This window comes from Paramisgurnus dabryanus, chromosome 2 (assembly GCF_030506205.2).
Source record: "Paramisgurnus dabryanus chromosome 2, PD_genome_1.1, whole genome shotgun sequence".
In the NCBI taxonomy this organism is placed as follows: Eukaryota; Metazoa; Chordata; class Actinopteri; order Cypriniformes; family Cobitidae; genus Paramisgurnus; species Paramisgurnus dabryanus.
This window is the reverse complement of record NC_133338.1, coordinates 2,455,692-2,475,026: the sequence shown is the minus strand read 5'-3', so window position 1 is coordinate 2,475,026 and position 19,335 is coordinate 2,455,692. Positions and strand designations below refer to the sequence as shown.

General features: G+C 35.6%; 1 protein-coding gene across 2 annotated transcripts; it reads left to right on the top strand.

The window, feature by feature from the left end:
* Window positions 1-2,298: 2,298 nt before the first annotated feature.
* Window positions 2,299-19,235, top strand: LOC135731524 (hepatocyte growth factor activator). 2 transcript variants are annotated; one of them, XM_065249571.2, is made up of 14 exons: window positions 2,299-2,773; window positions 2,887-2,941; window positions 3,038-3,131; window positions 4,245-4,318; window positions 4,777-4,914; window positions 7,182-7,313; window positions 7,404-7,514; window positions 9,134-9,308; window positions 9,528-9,625; window positions 13,083-13,320; window positions 13,495-13,634; window positions 18,281-18,421; window positions 18,546-18,688; window positions 18,778-19,235. In XM_065249571.2, the coding sequence occupies exons 1-14, from the start codon at window positions 2,675-2,677 to the stop codon at window positions 19,006-19,008; spliced, it is 1,869 nt and encodes a 622-aa protein (XP_065105643.2). In that variant the 5' UTR covers window positions 2,299-2,674; the 3' UTR covers window positions 19,009-19,235. The 2 variants fall into 2 exon arrangements, with proteins under 2 accessions (XP_065105643.2, XP_065105641.2); XM_065249569.2 differs by having other exon boundaries at window positions 4,774-4,914.
* Window positions 19,236-19,335: the final 100 nt, after the last annotated feature.

Sequence of the window (19,335 nt, the reverse complement as noted above, 5' to 3'; positions counted from 1 at the left end):
TACAACCCATATGGCAAAAAATGTATTCTTGGAAAAACATATGTTTTAAATATATGCTAAATTCAACACTGTAAAAAAATTCTGTAGAAAAGTGTAAATTGCAACTGGTTGCTGGTAACTTACCGTAGATTTAAATTGATGTTATTTACTGGAAACATTTTGTTCAAAGTTAAATGAACATTAAACATTAACAAGTCTTTGTCTTTACAGAGTAAAATTAAAATAACAGCATTAAGCAAAACATTCTGGGAAACAAAATCTGAAGCAAAAAAATGAAAAAGGTTGATGATGATGACTTTACATGAGGCTGTTATTGTATAGTTTTATTCGGTAAATACTTGTTAATATTTAATATTTATTTAACTTTAAGCAAACTCTTGCCAATAAATAACATAAATTTAAATCTACGGTAAGTTCCCGGCAACCAGCTGCAATTAACAATGTAATTTCTACAGATTTTTTTACAGTTAAGTTAATTTTGTAAAGTACACTGTAAAAAAATTGCTGTAATTTTGCAGCTGGTTCTTAGTAACTTACTGTAGAAAAGAAAGACTGAAAATGTTTCATGTTCATTTAAATTCGAACAAACTGTTGCCAGTAAATAACATAAATGTAAAATCTACAGTAAGTTATTGGCAGCTAGTTGCCAGTAAGACCCAATAATACTGTAATTTCTACAGATTTTTTAAAGTGTATATTTTTATAGTTAAAAAATATCTATTTTTATTAAATTATTTTATTATTTTATTAAAGTATTTTCCCGAAACCCAGCTGCCGGAATGTAACTTTTTTTACAGTGTGGAGGGCTAAATATTTAATATTTTATATATATATATATATATATATATATATATATATATATATATATATATATATATATATATATATATATATATATATATATATATATATATATATTAATATACAAAAAAGGCCAAAAATATATTGGTGAAAAATATCTTACATATTTCAAAAATAATAATAAATAATAAAATATATTTACAAATATATTAACACAACTGTGAGCTTTTGATGTTACATGCATATTTTTACAAACCAACAAAACTAATATGACAGTACAGTTTATTAATGTTGCCAAATTCATTAATGTTGAAGCAATCAAATTGTTATAATAAATAACTGTTTAATAAAAATAAGTTATATTCGCCCCAAAACATCATGACCACGAGACATCATTTATCATGAATCTATCAACCCTTTTTCTTTTTAAAGAGACAGTATGATGAGGTGAAAATCTTCTTTACTTTCACTTTTTTACCTTTATATTTATGCATTTGCCAGATGTTTTTATCTAAAGGAACTTACAGTAAGGTTTACATTTTGTGTGTTTGAATCCATGACCTTTTATGCTATACCACTGAGCTATGCAGGAGCACAACATCCTGAATAGTAAGTACATTAACACCAGTTTTATGTTTAGCTGAAGAGCTCCTTTAGGTTTAGGTGACCTTTGACCTAAATAGTTGCAGGTATTGAAAAACGCAACCAGTAATAAAGCCGATGGGTGGGACTGACTGTATGGACAGATGCCAGCTTCAAAGTATTAACTTAAGTGCATACTTTATCCTTACATCTACTGGTTTTCCCTCAGTGTTGACTCCAAACATATTGGCACACCCAAGCAATCCCTTATTGTCAGGTAAAAATTTTAATTCCTCACTTGGCAACACATCTTCCTCTGATAGTGAATGTTCCCATCGCACAGCTTTATTTCTGTCACTCAATGAGGGAGTTTACTGTCTGGGTAAAAGCACACAGACTATTAAATGTGTTGATGCAGAAAACAAGGCATTGTTGTTTGTGGGTAAATACAATATTTTAGATTACTGCTGATGATGTGTTGATTTTCATCACATTAATAAATGTCAATTTGTTTCTGAGGGTGGAGTTTATTGTGCTAAAAAAGAAATGTTTTTTTATATTTAGTTGTAAAATGTAAACTGGACTAAACAGGTTGCACATCTAACATTGCATAGTGCCTTTGCTGCGCAAAGCGTCATGACTCATTTGTGTTATCTAATTATTTACAACCACTTATTAATAATTACATAATAGTTTGAAATTGATGAGATTATGCAGTAGCCTCTTATTTAGTCTTTCTCATTCTCATTTTATATCACTCTCTCTTTTTCTGTCACTTACTCTCTTAATTGAAATGTTTTGTGCTTTATGACAAAAACTGTACATTTGTATTGCCAGCTGTGCTACGCGCGCGCACCCCCCCTCTCTCTCTCTCTCTCTCTCTCTCTCTCTCTCTCAAGGAAGTTTCGGTCTATGACTGATGATTGTTGATGTGAAAGTGAAGCAGTGACGCGCATCCGAAGGTGTTCAGAGTCTCCGCGCAGAGGTGCGCAACATCAGTGGGTGGATTCCGTCGCCCGTGACAACAGCATGAAATCAAAGCATGTGCAGCACCATGACATCACGGGCTTTTGCGTGCTCTACCAGGTGTCATCACAGGGTTCTCTCGTGGGAACTCCCTTGACTTTTTCTGCGGAGAGCTTTTACGCATCCATTCATCCATCGCCCCGGGATATAATGGAGGAAATCTGCAGATGACGCTTCTTTTCAGGACAGAGACTCTGCTCTTGTGTTTTCGTTCACAGTGACACTTTTCCCAGGAGTTTCTTTGCGGAGAACAGCGCGTCCAGAAATGCCGAGCTTGGATTCTTCTCCGGCTATTACGCGTCGATTATTTCTTATTATGCTCTCGGGTTTTATTTTATTACCATGTTTGCAGTGTGCTCGATCGGTAAGTGTCCTAATGATGTTTGTTATGTAGTTTTTTAGGATACGTTTGGCACGCGCATTCAAAAAAAATCTATTTTTCTTTTTTCTTGGTCTCTGTTTATTTGTGTTTTAAAGCGCAAGCAGCCACCTGGTGTTGATCTTCTAGAGTCAAACGGTTTAACTCAGAAAGGTATGAAATGGGTCCAATACTTCAGAGTTGCTCTGTTTCTCATAACAGTTGTAAACAGTGTTTAATGGATGTGTGCGCGCGCGCGCCCGTGTTTAGTTCTTACAACAGATGGCAAGCAGTGCAAGTTTCCTTTTCGCTTTGGTGGGACGATTTATCAACAGTGTATTCCACTAAACTCTAACAAGGCCTGGTAAGTGTTGATCCACGCACACACACACCCACGCGCGCGCACACACACACACACACACACACAGGATCAAAGACTGATAATGTTGCAATGCACGCTAATGTAGCTCTGCTCCAACTATTTGCTAGTAAAAAATTCAAGACCTACTCAAAGATGATGTGTCGCAGATCTCCTCTAATAGGATCACAGACAGCAGGGAAAAATAAATCTATGATTTAAATTCCTGCAGCCATGAGACGTTTCTAGATAACTCATCCTAAATCTAACCTCATCCTTAGCACACCTTTACCCTTGCTTGGGTAGCTTGAACACAATAACCAGTACCAAAGCAAGAGCCAAACCCAGATACTAACCCAGCTAAATCCTTTACAGCCTACAGTACATCTTTATCCTGACTAACCTCAATTCAGATCCATTTCCAGATCAAAACCAGATCCATAACTCAACCCTAACCATTTCATGAATCATAACCCAACTTTAATTGTTATTTAACCCAAAGTCATAACTCTAACCATCACCCTGCTTTTCTCCCCGAAACCGTAAATCCTGACCACTGACCCCAGTCCATCTCTTATTCTGATCTAAACTGCTGCTCTTTATCGGTCTTCCACATCACATCCACGAGCGAATAACTCATAGTACCGGTTTCATAAATACTTTCAAAAGGTCTTATCAAACAGAGAGATAAGATATAAAGAGAGGCGTGTGGCTTTTACAGTTTCTCCTTTAACTAAAGCAAGTGTCTCTCCAGTGAGTTTCTACATGCACGTGTAGGAGGATTTGTTTGGCTGTGCTGCTTGAATGCTCATGAGATCAGTGCTTCTGCTTTATTTCCTTCCTCAGATTTCGCTGGAGGTGACCCAACACACTTTGGCCACCAATAATTCACTTTTTTGCTGCACATGAACCGGTTTCTTTTATCTTGTGTAGTTTTGTTTTATGGGTTTTGACGGATGAAGGCATGTCACGCAAACTATCCGTTGCCTGATTTAATTTCATCCACCAATACCCATTTTTGGGTCGGTTTCGGCCCATTGGCGTAGATTGCATCTATCTGTGCTTTCCATCTTTGCGTCCTACTGGAATAACTGAGTCATTGTGTTGTTGTTTGTGAAGGTGTTCGCTCACACACAACTTTGACCGCGACCATCGGTGGGGAGTTTGCAGTCCACGCACACGGCTCTTTAATGGTGAGTAACATCTTTTAATGGTCTTGTGCAATCACGGTTACAGTACGTCTGCATCTGGGATTGTGCTTCCGATCGCATCCATTACGTTTGTTTCTCTTCCTGACGAATGTGTTTACATTAATGCGTGAGCAAGACACGTTTTGTTTGGGAGAGACGGTCCTCCGGACATTTGTGTTTATAACAGCAGATGTACAGAGTGAGGTTAAATGTGTCAGCTCTGGTTTAGGTGTACGGGATGTATATATATATATATATACACACACACACACACACACACACACACACACACACACACACACACACACACACACACACACATATTGATGTGATATCAGAGAGCGTTGTGTATGATGTGGACAATAGATAGTAAGTTTTGCGCACATGACTTGGCCCTGATGTTACTAAGCAAGTTTTGTTCCCACTCTTTACTGTATTTATGTTTGTTTTTCTATCAGCAGGGTTTTTTCCATCTCGCAGGGATCTGGGCGACTGCCGGTCGAAGCCGTGTTTGAATGGTGGCGTGTGTGTCTCTGCTCATCTGAAATCATTTGAGTGTGTTTGTAACGATGAATTCACTGGAGATCTGTGTGAAAACAGTAAGTCTGTGCACGCACACACGCACACACTTCAGTATGATGTCATTATGCATTGATAATTGATTCCATGTGTTTGAAATCATCTACTTCCATACTATAGTGGGTGAAAATAAATATGCAAGTTGAGTAGTATGTCAGAATTTGTAGTATTAGATAAACAGTAAATGAAAAGTACCCAGATGACCTACCGATTTTGGACACATCGAGTATCCCTCACACGTTTGTTTATGATTAGTTAAAGCAGATTATTAATGGCTCATATACACAAAATACACAGAATAATGTAAACGTAATAACATCATAATTACTTCACACACATATTAAAAGCAGAAGTTGTATTTCTCCACTGACGTCGTTGCTTGATTTTGGAACTGATGTAAGAGGAAGCGAACGTATGTCGATTGGCTCATCAGACGTGTTTATCAACCAATGAGATCATCTCAAAATAATACATATCGGTCTCTATAGCTCTGTCAATAGTGTTTCATTATAAAGGAAAGTTAGTTGTTGTTTAAACACAGTTTGTCCCGCTGTATTTGTAGCTTTTTGCTCATTCGTATTTTTAATGTGATTTAGCAACAAAAGCAGAACGTTTTCTAGGTTTTCCAAAGTTTCTCAAGATCAGTTTTACCCTGAGTTTCACAACCAACATCAGTGAGGATCTGAAACCATGATGTGTAGAGAGAGACACATGTTGGTAATCTTACCATTGACGTAAAGTGTTAAATGATGATAATTCACTCATGACATCAGAAATGCCGGGGCAGCGGTTCTTTATAAGAACAGTAAAGAAGTTGCAAATTTTCATGATAATGAACTAAATAATGAAAATCATTTATTGCACAATAAACAAAAACTTTTAGACAGAGATTATGGAAATACACGAAAAATCGGTCCGTTTGATATTGTGTTTGAACCGACTGAAATGGGATCGTTTGGTTTTTGGTTGAGTCACACTGCCAGTGATTTTCCAGAATCTGTGTGTGCATTCACACCCATACCAATAAAATCTGACTATTATTGCTATAATTGGGTCCCCACTGCTTCTTTCAACCTAGAAAATTTGTAAAAGATTAACCCAGTAAACCATTCTCTGCAAGCATGTGAAAAAATAGCTTATTGAATTTTTGCTCCCCTTGTGATGTCAGAAGGGGATCTTATTATAATAACACAGCCCCTTAATCTGCAACTATCCAACCATGATACTGCCATTTAGTGCAGAAAATAATTGACAGCACAATTAAGTTTCAATTTTAACAAACCACCATTATGGTGATCAGTGTTTGCTTTATCAGCTCATATGCATTTTAAAGGACAGACCCAAAGACTGCACATTTATGCAAACTCCTATAAAGTGGCAATTTTAAAATTTTATAATAAATTATTTCTATTGTATTTTGAGCTAAAACTTCACATAAGCTGTCTGGGGACGGCAAAGATTTTACATCTTACAAAAGTAGGTTTTTTTCACAGCGTTTGAAGTTTGCTAATTATCCGTGATTTCTCCATTGAGAAACCATGCGTGTGCATTATAGTTTATGATGAGGAGCGCGTGATGGGCAGTTCTGTAATGCTGGTGAATGATCTCAGCTTCAGCGCTGATAGTGATGAGCTCCCTGATCTCTGCTTCAGTCCACTACGGCACGCCCGTTGTTGTTCACACAGAATGCTTGCCGTGAATGTTCCTAGGTCCTCTTTACGGAAACGATCCCAGAACATTTACGGGACGTGTTTGTGTTCACACAGAAGCCTCTCTGACAACTTTAGGGAAATTTTCTGGGACCAAAGTGCTGCACCCTCAGATATGATGACAACCAAGAAACATCATTTACTATCTCTGGGAACTTTCAAACCTACGTTTAATGTAAATTGTTAGTACAGTTAACTATATAATTTTACTATCAACATGTTAAAGACTAACCTAGTTTAGTATACTCTTCCTACTAAAAAATATTTGTTCATGTTACTTTATTAGCTTGGTTAGGAGAACATCCACCAAAAGATGTATATTCAAAACTCTAGTAAATATGTGTGTGTGCAAGGCAACAATAGTGTGCAATAGTGAGAGAGTTTTCCAGAAGCACATTTATTCATCCATTGCTCTTTTATAGACTGAAAAGCTCTCACCGTTCAACACTATCATATTACCTGTGAGCTGTATGATGTTTATATCTCATCATCTTTTATAAGTGTTATCTGATATCGGTCGGAGCTGATTCTCCAGGTCTGATTTGATGGGAGTCTTTTATCTGTGCTGTGATTGGTAGAGAAGTGCTTTGAACCCCTGCATCTGAAACACTATGACATTGGAGAATCGTGGGGACGCATCTACCAGAGGAACGTAGAGCTGTGCACGTGTCTCAATGGAGAGGTCACCTGCGAGCGTGCACGTTACACCGGTACGTCCTACTGAAACCTAAACACCTGATACCTGATCGCTCAGGGCTGCCGCTGTTTTACTTTGAACTCTGATTTTTGTGTGTGTGTAGTATGCTCGAGAAACAGCTGTGCCAATGACGGAGTTTGTCGAAAGATTGAATCCACAGGTGAAGATGTGTGTTTATGCACATCAGGATATGCTGGACAATACTGCGACATCAGTGAGTACATACAACACACACAGACAAGCATGCAAATATATGTGATACTGTCTGTGTAATTCAGGTTAAAGCCTCATAATCGATTGATGAGATCTGGAGCATTGAAGTTTAATTTCACGTGATCATACTATGTAAATATCCCCTTAAATGCCACTCTCCAGTGAGCATTTCATATGTGTTGTATCAAATAAATTATATAGAGAAAGTAATTGATTAAATTATGAAAGATTGTCCCTTAAAACATTTATATCCTTCTAAATGTCACTGTCCTGCAAGGGGGACGCCTATGTTTGCTTCAGGGTTTTGCATGAAAATTCAAACTATATATCATTTGAGAGCTTTAAGTTAGTAAGAAGATAGTTTTATTTTTTCATCACCATTTTGGTAAATTAATGCCATAGTGAGAGCCATTATCTAAAATGCCACAGGTCCACAGGTGGGCCCATGTTGTTATTATATATTTGTAACACTAATACCTTATTCTAAACCTAAACAATGTTGTCAATCTATATATCATTGAAAAACTCCAAGAGTGTAGTTGTCATATATCATCACTATTTTGGGTAAATGACGTAGTGAGAGTGAGTTTCTAAAGGGTCACAGGCCCACAGATGGGCCCAATTTGTTTTTACAAATGTATAGCTCTAAAACACCTTGACAAACTACTTCTGAAAAAATCTAAGAATGTAGTTTTCATAGTTTAAAATATTTTTGCATGAATACTAATGGAGTGACAGTAATTTATTAATTTGTGACAAGAGTATGCAGCAAACTGTTGACACCTAGTGGGTGTTATTGGTAAAGCATTTCTGGTGTGAAACGTTTTTGCTTTTATGATTTTATGTATTAAATATATTACTTTATTGCAATCTTTTTATTTATTACAACACATTTTTTTATTTTCACCTCAAGACCCTTCAACGAAAAACATTAAAGTGTCTTTTTTCAACCCCGGGGAGTCTTAACTTAGCAGCCTCTTGTATACGAGACAATATATATATACGTTCACTTGTAAAGTTTATTCATAGCCACTGTATTTTGCTACTTATATTGTCTGTCGATTTTTCTGTGTTTCCCCCTGCTTCTATTAATGTAAAGCTGCTTTGAAACAAATTGTGAAAAGCGCTATATAAATAAAATCGAATTGAATTGAATTATAACAAGACCATAATTATGCTTCAAGACCTAAAAATGCCAGAGTTATATTGTTTTGAAGGTTTAAATCACCTTTTCACTCCCTCCCTCACTCAAAAAGGGCGGTGCCAGTTAAAGGGTTAAAGATATAAAGTTGATATTTTCACAGAATCTTCTTAACATTATGTAGGAGGATTTTATGCAATAAACAATAAATCACACACAAAAGGCATGCTCACAAATGTCAGGAGTTTTTCCTGCTGTCCTGGTTGAGTCAGTATAAGATTTGCATTTTTCCTGCCAAAAGTTTTATTGGCCTCACCTCCAAAAATGTATCATGCATTACTTTTTTGGTTTACAGTAATTATTGATAAAAAAAATTATAACGCAGATAATATAACACTGTGGCTATATATTCATAAAATGCATTGAAGCAATCTGCATTGCATAGATGTATAAATAACTTTTCCCTCTGTATTGATCAGACCAAGCAGAGCAGTGTTACCGTGATTCAGGCAAAGAGTACCGCGGTACAGCAAACATGACCGTGTCTGGAGCTCGGTGTCTGCCATGGAACTCAGATCTGCTGTATGATGAGTTAGCAGTAGATACAGTAGACAGCGCCCTCTTGAGGGGATTAGGAGAACACTCTTACTGCAGGTATATGTCATAGTTATGGACCGAATATGATGGATTTCATTTTCACAACAAATCTGCTTGATTGTAATTTTAACATACAGATCAGAATATCATAAAATGTATATATATATAATGTTGTTATTTTATTAATATGCATTAAATGACACATTTTGTAATCAGATTTTGCAGACATATTTTCTGTGGTTTTATCTTAATTGTCTCCATGACTTTATTTGGCAGGAACCCAGATCAAGACAAGCAGCCCTGGTGTTACACAATCAAAGGCAGCTCTATTTCATGGGATTACTGCAATATCCAGAGCTGCTCCAAACGCCCATGTCAGTCAAATCACACACACACACACACACACACACAAACACACACACAAATTGTGTATAGAATCAACAGAAGTAAATGAATGAACAGATTCCAGAAAAATTCAGGAGAAATCTGACAGGAGAGCAAATCTAAACCAGTGTTGCCCACGGCAAGAGGTTTCTTGGTCACGATCCATTGATATCACAGGCCTGGAACGTCATGAACATGTTTTGTGTTTTATTAACACTGTGAAACACTGTAATCTGATCCTAGCTCAGACACGAGTTAATCCATACAGACATGTTTGAACAAGCTGTCCCTGTTCTTTACTCCTAAATGTTATTTAAGTGATATATGATACAGGTAATAGTATCTTTGCTCTGCTTCAAACCCTGGGTTAGGAAACAAATTACCTCACATTGCAGTGCCTATTATTTAAAAACGAATGACTGATCATTTATTAGTTGTCTCAGTTTTTACTTCATTAAATATTCACATGCTTTGTATGGTTTCTATTAAATGCCTTTCAGGATTTTTCTTCTAAAAATATATAAACATATAAATATATCAAATGAAACAACAGACCATCTGCTTTAAACAAACAATAAACAAACAAACCAACAAAATGAGAAAAAACTTTTATCCTATCTATATATTTTTTTCTCTGCTTAAAAACTCTTTAAAGCAACACTATGTAGTTTTTTTACCTTTAAATAATGTCTCTAAAATTATTTCAGTAATAGAACAACTTTTAACTGGACAAATTGTACTGTTGCTGCAACCTGAGCAGCCTCCTAGCTGCTACAAGCACACTCTGAAAGTGGCGGTGGAGGGTAGAGCACACAGCCCCGCCCCTCCCCCTGCCTGCAGAAGAGTGTCTGATATCAGGCACTGTTGGGCTTTTCAACCACATGGGGGAGCTGTAAGTCATTTTTACATGGAAACTACATAGTGTTGCTTTAAAATGGGTACTTTTCTTAAACAATTTTTTTTTTGCAAAAAGCTGAAATAATTGCATTTTAGAGATCAGATTCAGAATGATTATCAAAACATAAACAGTTTAAAATGAGTAAATAATTGTTTGCTTCAGTTTTTTCAGTGCATCTAGTGGATAATCGCGGTATTAGTGATGTAATACTTGAGACCGGCCTCAAAACCGATCTCGGTTTTTCAGACCTCGAGACCTCGAGTCCTCGAGACCAGCTCATTTTTTATGTTCATATAAAAAAACACATAACAATAATAATAAAATGCAATGTTGACGAGCATTATTTGAAAATTACATCTCATGGTGCAATGCAAAGACATCAGAGCCGTTTATTTATCTCTAGAAAAATAGGCAGAAGATGATGCATGTGGTAGGGATTTTTTTAATGATAGTAAAAGCATAGTAAGACGTTAAGACTGCTCCTCTAAACAATTCTCAGTCTAGCTTAGTCTGTAGGCCTAACTGTTGATTATTAACTGGGGTGATATTAAATCATAAAATATGAAAACTGACATGTTTTTATGGTCTTGGTCTCGACTCGGACTTGCTTTCTCAAAGACTCTGTCTTGACTCGGCATAGGCGGTCTCGTCCCCATCACTACGCGGCATTACTTATTACGATAAAAACTCATCAGGAACATGTTTTTATGCAAATATTTTCTCTTAATTGACGAGATAAGTCGTCAATGGCAGGGAAAGAGTTAAACATATAATATAAAGACAAGTAATTGTCAGGGTGAGTTATCTTCTAATCTATATTTCTGTTGTTATTGATATTATGGTGTAAATAATAATTTTATTGACTTTATTGATGGCAACAATTTGTGTAAAAAAATTCATTAGTGTATAGAAATGTCATTGCCAATTCAATATTATCGACATTGCCGGTTTGCGTAAACAAACGTTATTTGTCTAATAGATATTATCGACATCGTTAGTTAGAATATAGAATCTCATTTGTCCAGTCAATATTATTGACACTATTCATTAGTGTATAGAAATGTCATTTGTCAATTTAATATTATCAACACAACTGGTTCGCGTATACAAACGTTATTTGTCTAATAGATATTATCGACATCGTTAGTTAGAATATAGAATACCATTTGTCCAGTCAATATTATCCGCCTCATCAATTGGCATATAAAATTATATTTATCTAATCAGTAAAATTGACCTAATTAATTTGCATTTAGAAACAATTGATCAATAAAGTATAGAATCCCATCTGTCCAGTCGATATTATCGTCAGAATCAATTTGCAAATAAAACATGATTTGTTTAATCAATATTATTGACCCAAATCATATGGCTGTCACGGTTATGAAATTTGGCTGGCGATTTATTGCCTGATAAATTGTGAGGATTATGACGAATAAATGCCTGTTTTGGGTTTTGCCGATTATGCAGCTTAATTGTCTGTTTTATTGCTTTGACATTTAATTCTCATACTTTTTTTGTTCATGAAATAATTTTTACACATGATCCTACTAAGGTCATATTAGTACGCTACTGGACCACATGTCTCATTTATACAGGCACTGCAGCTCCCCCTTGTGTTTTTAAAGAGATATGCAATCATTGCGGTGATCTGAAATCATGGCGAAGACAAGAGGTCATACTATCGCAATGAAGACGATTATTTAATCATTGTTACAGCCCTACCCAATCATCAGCAAATAGAAACATAATTTGCCAATTCAATATTATCGACACAACCGATTTGCATATAAAACGTGTCCAGTCAATATTATTGATCTCATTCATTAGAGTATAGAACGCAATTTGTCCATTCAATATTATCAATCCCTAATATTACCGATTTCATCAATTTGCCTGTAAAAACGTTATTTGTCCAGTCAATATTATTGACCCAATTCATTAGCATATAGAAACATAATTTGTCAATTCAATATTTATCGATCTAATTCATTAGCCATTTGTCCAGTCAATATCACCGACCTATAAAACCATTATTTGTCCATTTTTATGTAAATGTGTAATATTTTGTATTTACGGTGAGGAATGTAATGATGTTCCTCATCGTAATTATTGGCAGTTGTAAAATTACGTTTTCATAGCTAATTTAACAAAAGTGCATTCAGCAAATTAGAAGCAGCTCATATAAGCGTCCTTGTCTGTGAAATTGATGCAATAGTCTCAGATCAAGCATTAAAGTTTGATTTCACATTGATTTTAATCTTTGACATGTTCTTACTAAGTATTAAGGATATATTTTGACAGATGGTTCTTTATGTTATGCAGGATTTTGAATGTGGAAAACTGTAAATCACAGAAAAATTATTTTGGCTGGGTTTTTTACAGACTGGGTCACAAATGGTTTCAGATATTTCATTCTCATTTTTCTTATGTCATGACTAATCCCTTGGTTATTTCTGAAGTATTCACACCGTTCTTTTCAGATAATGTATTGACTGAACAGTTTATACTGACTAATTTCTGTACTTTCTTTGTATTTCTGCTCACAGTCACTCGGCGAGTTGTTTTACCAGTTTTACCACGGCCATCGCGTTCCCCTTCCAAGACATCTGTGTGTGGTAAGAGGCACAAGAAGCGAGTGAGTCGGGGTCGTATTATTGGCGGGACGTCTTCACTGCCTGGCGCTCACCCCTGGATGGCAGCGTTGTACATTGGAAATGAGTTCTGTGCGGGCACGCTGGTGTCTTCCTGCTGGATCATTTCAGCTGCTCACTGCTTTCTGCGCAAGTATGTTTGTGTGTTGCTTTAACAATACAAATCTGAAATTACTGCACAATTTAGTACACCTAACCTTGATATATTTTCATTTTTAATTGCATTTATAAATACTTGATAACACATTTATTTGATTCTAGATGAAGTGTATAGCAGTAAAATGCTTTCTTTTTCTCTCTGTTTTAGTCCATTATTATCCAGGATTCGGGTTGTTCTTGGCCAACATTTTTTTAATGACACCGGTCCAAACACCAGGACTTTTGGAGTTGAGAAGCATATTTTTTATCCAAACTACTCTCTTTATGAGCCCACTTTAAATGATATTGGTGAGTTTGCAAACATAATACATTTTTTAACATAATTCAGACTGCTATTATTTTTTATAAAGCCACAGTGTCAGAACAGATTAGACAGACTAGTTTAGTGATTAAAACATTTCAAGCAGTGACGTGTGGTGACTTCTCTTCCGACGAGGCAGGAATGCAAAGTATTTGTACGATGCGTCATGTGCATCGTGTCAATTATGTGCCTGTTGCAGATGTGTCAGAAAGGTTTATGATAAAAGAGATGCTTGCTTTCACAAGATACTCGAAAGACACTTGCTTACCTCTGATTTCTCATGAGATTAAGCAAAAACGTGAGCATACAGAAACGTCCATAATATGTAACATCATACCATCAAACCATAAAGTCTATCATACCACAATGTCATCATACCATAACGTTATCACAACGTTACACTGTCATACTGTAACGACATAATACCGTAACATCACCATACCGTAACATACTGTAATGTCATCATACTATAAGGTTATCACAACGTAACACCGTCATACTGTAACGACAAAATACGGTAACATCGCCATACTGTAATGTCATCATACCATAACGTTATCACAACGTTACACTGTCATACTGTAACAACATAATACGGTAACCTTAACATACTGTAACATACCGTAATGTCATCATACCATAACGTTATCACAACGTTACACTGTCATACTGTAACAACAGTGTAACGTTGTGGTAACATCACCATACTGTAACATACTGTAATGTCATCATACCATAACGGTATCACAATGTTACACTGTCATACTGTAACGACAAAATACGGTAACATCACCATACTGTAATGTCATCATACCATAACGTTATCACAACGTTACACTGTCATACTGTAACAACAAAATACAGTATTATCACCATACTGTAATGTCATCATACCATAACGTTATCACAACGTTACATTGTCATACTGTAACGACAAAATACGGTAACATCACCATACTGTAACATACTGTAATGTCATCATTCCATAACGTTATCACAACGTAACACCGTCATACTGTAACGACATAATACGGTAACATCGCCATACTGTAACATACTGTAATGTCATCATACCATAACGTTATCACAACGTAACACCGTCATACTGTAACGACATAATACGGTAACATCACCATACCGTAACATACTGTAATGTCATCATACTATAAGGTTATCACAACGTAACACCGTCATACTGTAACGACAAAATACGGTAACATCGCCATACTGTAATGTCATCATACCATAACGTTATCACAACGTTACACTGTCATACTGTAACAACATAATACGGTAACCTCAACATACTGTAACATACCGTAATGTCATCATACCATAACGTTATCACAACGTTACACTGTCATACTGTAACAACAAAATACAGTAACATCACCATACTGTAATGTCATCATACCATAACGTTATCACAACGTTACATTGTCATACTGTAACGACAAAATACGGTAACATCACCATACTGTAACATACTGTAATGTCATCATACCATAACGTTATCACAACGTTACACTGTCATACTGTAACAACAAAATACGGTAACATCGCCATACTGTAATGTCATCATACCATAACGTTATCACAAAGTAACACCCTCATAGTGTAACGACATAATACGGTAACATCACCATACTGTAATGTCATCATACCATAACGTTATCACAACGTTACACTGTCATACTGTAACAACAAAATACGGTAACATCGCCATACTGTAATGTCATCATACCATAACTGTAACACACATCATACCATAAAGTTATCACAACGTAACACCCTCATACTGTAACGACATAATACGGTAACATCACCATACTGTAATGTCATCATACCATAACGTTATCACAACGTTACCCTGTCATACTGTAACGACAAAATACGGTAACATCACCATACTGTAACATACTGTAATGTCATCATACCATAACGTTATCACAAGGTTACACTGTCATACTGTAACGACAAAATACGGTAACATCACCATACTGTAACATACTGTAATGTCATCATACCATAACGTTATCACAAGGTTACACTGTCCTACTGTAACGACAAAATACGGTAACATCACCATACTGTAACATACTGTAATGTCATCATACCATAACGTTATCACAACGTTACACTGTCATACTGTAACGACAAAATACGGTAACATCACCATACTGTAACATACTGTAATGTCATCATACCATAATGTTATCACAACGTTACCCTGTCATACTGTAACAACAAAATACGGTAACATCACCATACTGTAACATACTGTAATGTCATCATACCATAACGTTATCACAAGGTTACACTGTCATACTGTAACGACAAAATACGGTAACATCACCATACTGTAACATACTGTAATGTCATCATACCATAATGTTATCACAACGTAACACCGTCATACTGTAACGACATAATACGGTAACATCACCATACTGTAACATACTGTAATGTCATCATACCATAACGTTATCACAACGTTACACTGTCATACTGTAACGACATAATACGGTAACATCACCATACTGTAACATACTGTAATGTCATCATACCATAACGTTATCACAACGTTACACTGTCATACTGTAACGACATAATACCGTAACATCACCATACTGTAACATACTGTAATGTCATCATACCATAACGTTATCACAACGTTAGACCATCATACTGTAACGACATAATACGGTAACATCACCATACCATAACGTTATCACAACGTAACACTGTCATACTGTAACGATATAATACGGTAACATCACCATACTGTAACATACTGTAATGTCATCATACCATAACGTTATCACAAGGTTACACTGTCATACTGTAACGACAAAATACGGTAACATCACCATACTGTAACATACTGTAATGTCATCATACCATAACGTTATCACAACGTTACACTGTCATACTGTAACGACAAAATACGGTAACATCACCATACTGTAACATACTGTAATGTCATCATACCATAATGTTATCACAACGTTACCCTGTCATACTGTAACAACAAAATACGGTAACATCACCATACTGTAACATACTGTAATGTCATCATACCATAACGTTATCACAAGGTTACACTGTCATACTGTAACGACAAAATACGGTAACATCACCATACTGTAACATACTGTAATGTCATCATACCATAATGTTATCACAACGTAACACCGTCATACTGTAACGACATAATACGGTAACATCACCATACTGTAACATACTGTAATGTCATCATACCATAATGTTATCACAACGTTACACTGTCATACTGTAACGACATAATACGGTAACATCACCATACTGTAACATACTGTAATGCCATCATACCATAACGTTATCACAATGTTACACCATCATACTGTAACGACATAATACGGTAACATCACCATACTGTAACATACTGTAATGTCATCATACCATAACGTTATCACAACGTTAGACCATCATACTGTAACGACATAATACGGTAACATCAACATACTGTAACATACTTTAATGTCATCATACCATAACGTTATCACAACGTAACACCGTCATACAGTAACGACAAAATACGGTAACATCACCATACTGTAACATACTGTAATGTCATCATACCATAACGTTATCACAACATTACACCGTCATACTGTAACGACATAATACTAATATGGTAACATCACCATACTGTAACATACTGTAATGTCATACCATAATGTTATCACTACGAAGTGGCATGATACCGTAATGGGATCATACTGTAGTGCTATGACACTGTAATAATAAGTAATATCATTATACTGTAGTACAATGACACCGTAACATATGAGACCGTAATGTCATCATACCATAACGGCATTACACTGTAGCGGCAAGATACCGTAACACCATAATACTTTAACATCATGATACTGTAACATCATCTTTAGTTTTTCACAGATGAAAGAAAGTCATACACTGCAAAAAATTATTTTCAAGAAGAAAATTCTTAGTATTTTTGTCTTGTTTTCAGTAAAAATATCTAAAAATTCTTAAATCAAGATGCCTTTTCTTTATGAGCCAAACGACCAAAGAAAATAAGTCGTTTTTTTGTGATTTTGTGCATAAACCAGGAAAAAAACATCTGCCAATGGGGTAAGCAAAAAAATCATTAAAAAAAATTCTTAAACACTACATTCAAGAAAAAATAGCTTACCCCATTGGCAGAGCTTTTACTTGTTTTATGCACAAAGTCACTTAAATTCAATATTTTTGGTCTAAAAACTAGACTTAATTTCTTGGGTCGTTTTGCTCATTAAGAAAAAGCATCTTAATTTAAGAATTTTTAGATATTTACTGAAAACAAGACAAAAATACTAATACTACTTTTTCTTAAAAATACTTTTTTTGCAGTGTATGGGTTTGGAACAACACGAGGGTGTGGAAGTGTTAAACTAGAAACTTTATTATAACTATCATTTTACTATTTGTGCCTTGTAGATAAAAGAAGATCAATCTCTAGAGATGTTGTTTGTTTGAATGACTGTCAGTGCGTGATGGATGTTTGTAAATGATATGAAGAATAACACATCATATGATATGTTGAGTATTTTTGTGTGTTCATGTTTTGTAACAAGTGTTGTGTTTATAGTGTTAGTAAAACTGAAGAAGGAAAACGGACGTTGTACTCAGAAAACACAGTTCATCAGACCCATCTGTGTGCCGGGAAAAAACATGACGTTTCCAGATAACACCTGCTGTAAAATCTCAGGATGGGGTCATATGCATGAGAGTGAGTACACACGCACGCACGCACACACACACACACACACACACACACACACACATATAGACCTTTATACAGTATGTAAATGTAAATGTCTACATCAATTGTCAATTGTGTTTGTGTATTTCAGAGGCAAATTCATATTCTAATCTTATGGAGGGTATAGTTAAGATCATTCCCTTCGAGCGCTGTTCATCTCCAGAGGTTTACGGCTCAGAGGTTCGGTCAGGAATGCTGTGTGCAGGAAGTGATTCATGTGTAGACGCCTGCCAGGTAAAAAGACAAACATGATTTAATTGACCCTGTTTATTTATTTATAATATACACATTATCCATGTGGTGTGTGTTTGTTTTCTGTTCAGGGAGACTCTGGTGGTCCTCTTGCCTGTGAATGTGAAGGTTTCAGTTTTCTCTATGGTATCATCAGTTGGGGTGATGGATGTGGACGGACAGGAAAACCCGGCGTTTACACTCTTGTGCCCAAATATTCTGACTGGATAAACAGCATCATTAAACCATCTAAAAAAACTACATCTGAAAACAAATCAGGTGGTAAAACACAGAGAAACAATTGTACTGAGAATCAATGCTGAAGATAGCAGCTGTGAATGTATTATGAATGTGTTTCATTACAGTGATTATGTTACTGTGTACAGACTGAGAAATATTAATAAACATACTGAACATTTCATTATTTACTGGTGCTGCTTTTATTGCATTTATTATATTTATAATAATATTCAATATGATGTACACTCTCATGTAAAGTGTTATGTGTCTTTTATTTTGTGCAAATCAATAAATTATACATTTACTTGTTTTTTTTCTTGTTTTTTTTTCCACATGTTGATGGGCTTAAAATAGTCAATAAACTCTAAACTGGCCATACAGTATGAGAAAAAAATACAGTGATAACATTT

What these genes read in the sequence shown, in the direction of transcription:
- LOC135731524 (XM_065249569.2), top strand. Translation starts at nt 2,675, where the DNA reads ATGCCGAGCTTGGATTCTTCTCCGGCTATTACGCGTCGATTATTTCTT. An exon ending in GTTTGCAGTGTGCTCGATCG is followed by an intron (nt 2,774 to 2,886) that starts GTAAGTGTCCTA and finishes TGTGTTTTAAAG; the next exon opens with CGCAAGCAGCCACCTGGTGT. An exon ending in CTAAACTCTAACAAGGCCTG is followed by an intron (nt 3,132 to 4,244) that starts GTAAGTGTTGAT and finishes TTGTTTGTGAAG; the next exon opens with GTGTTCGCTCACACACAACT.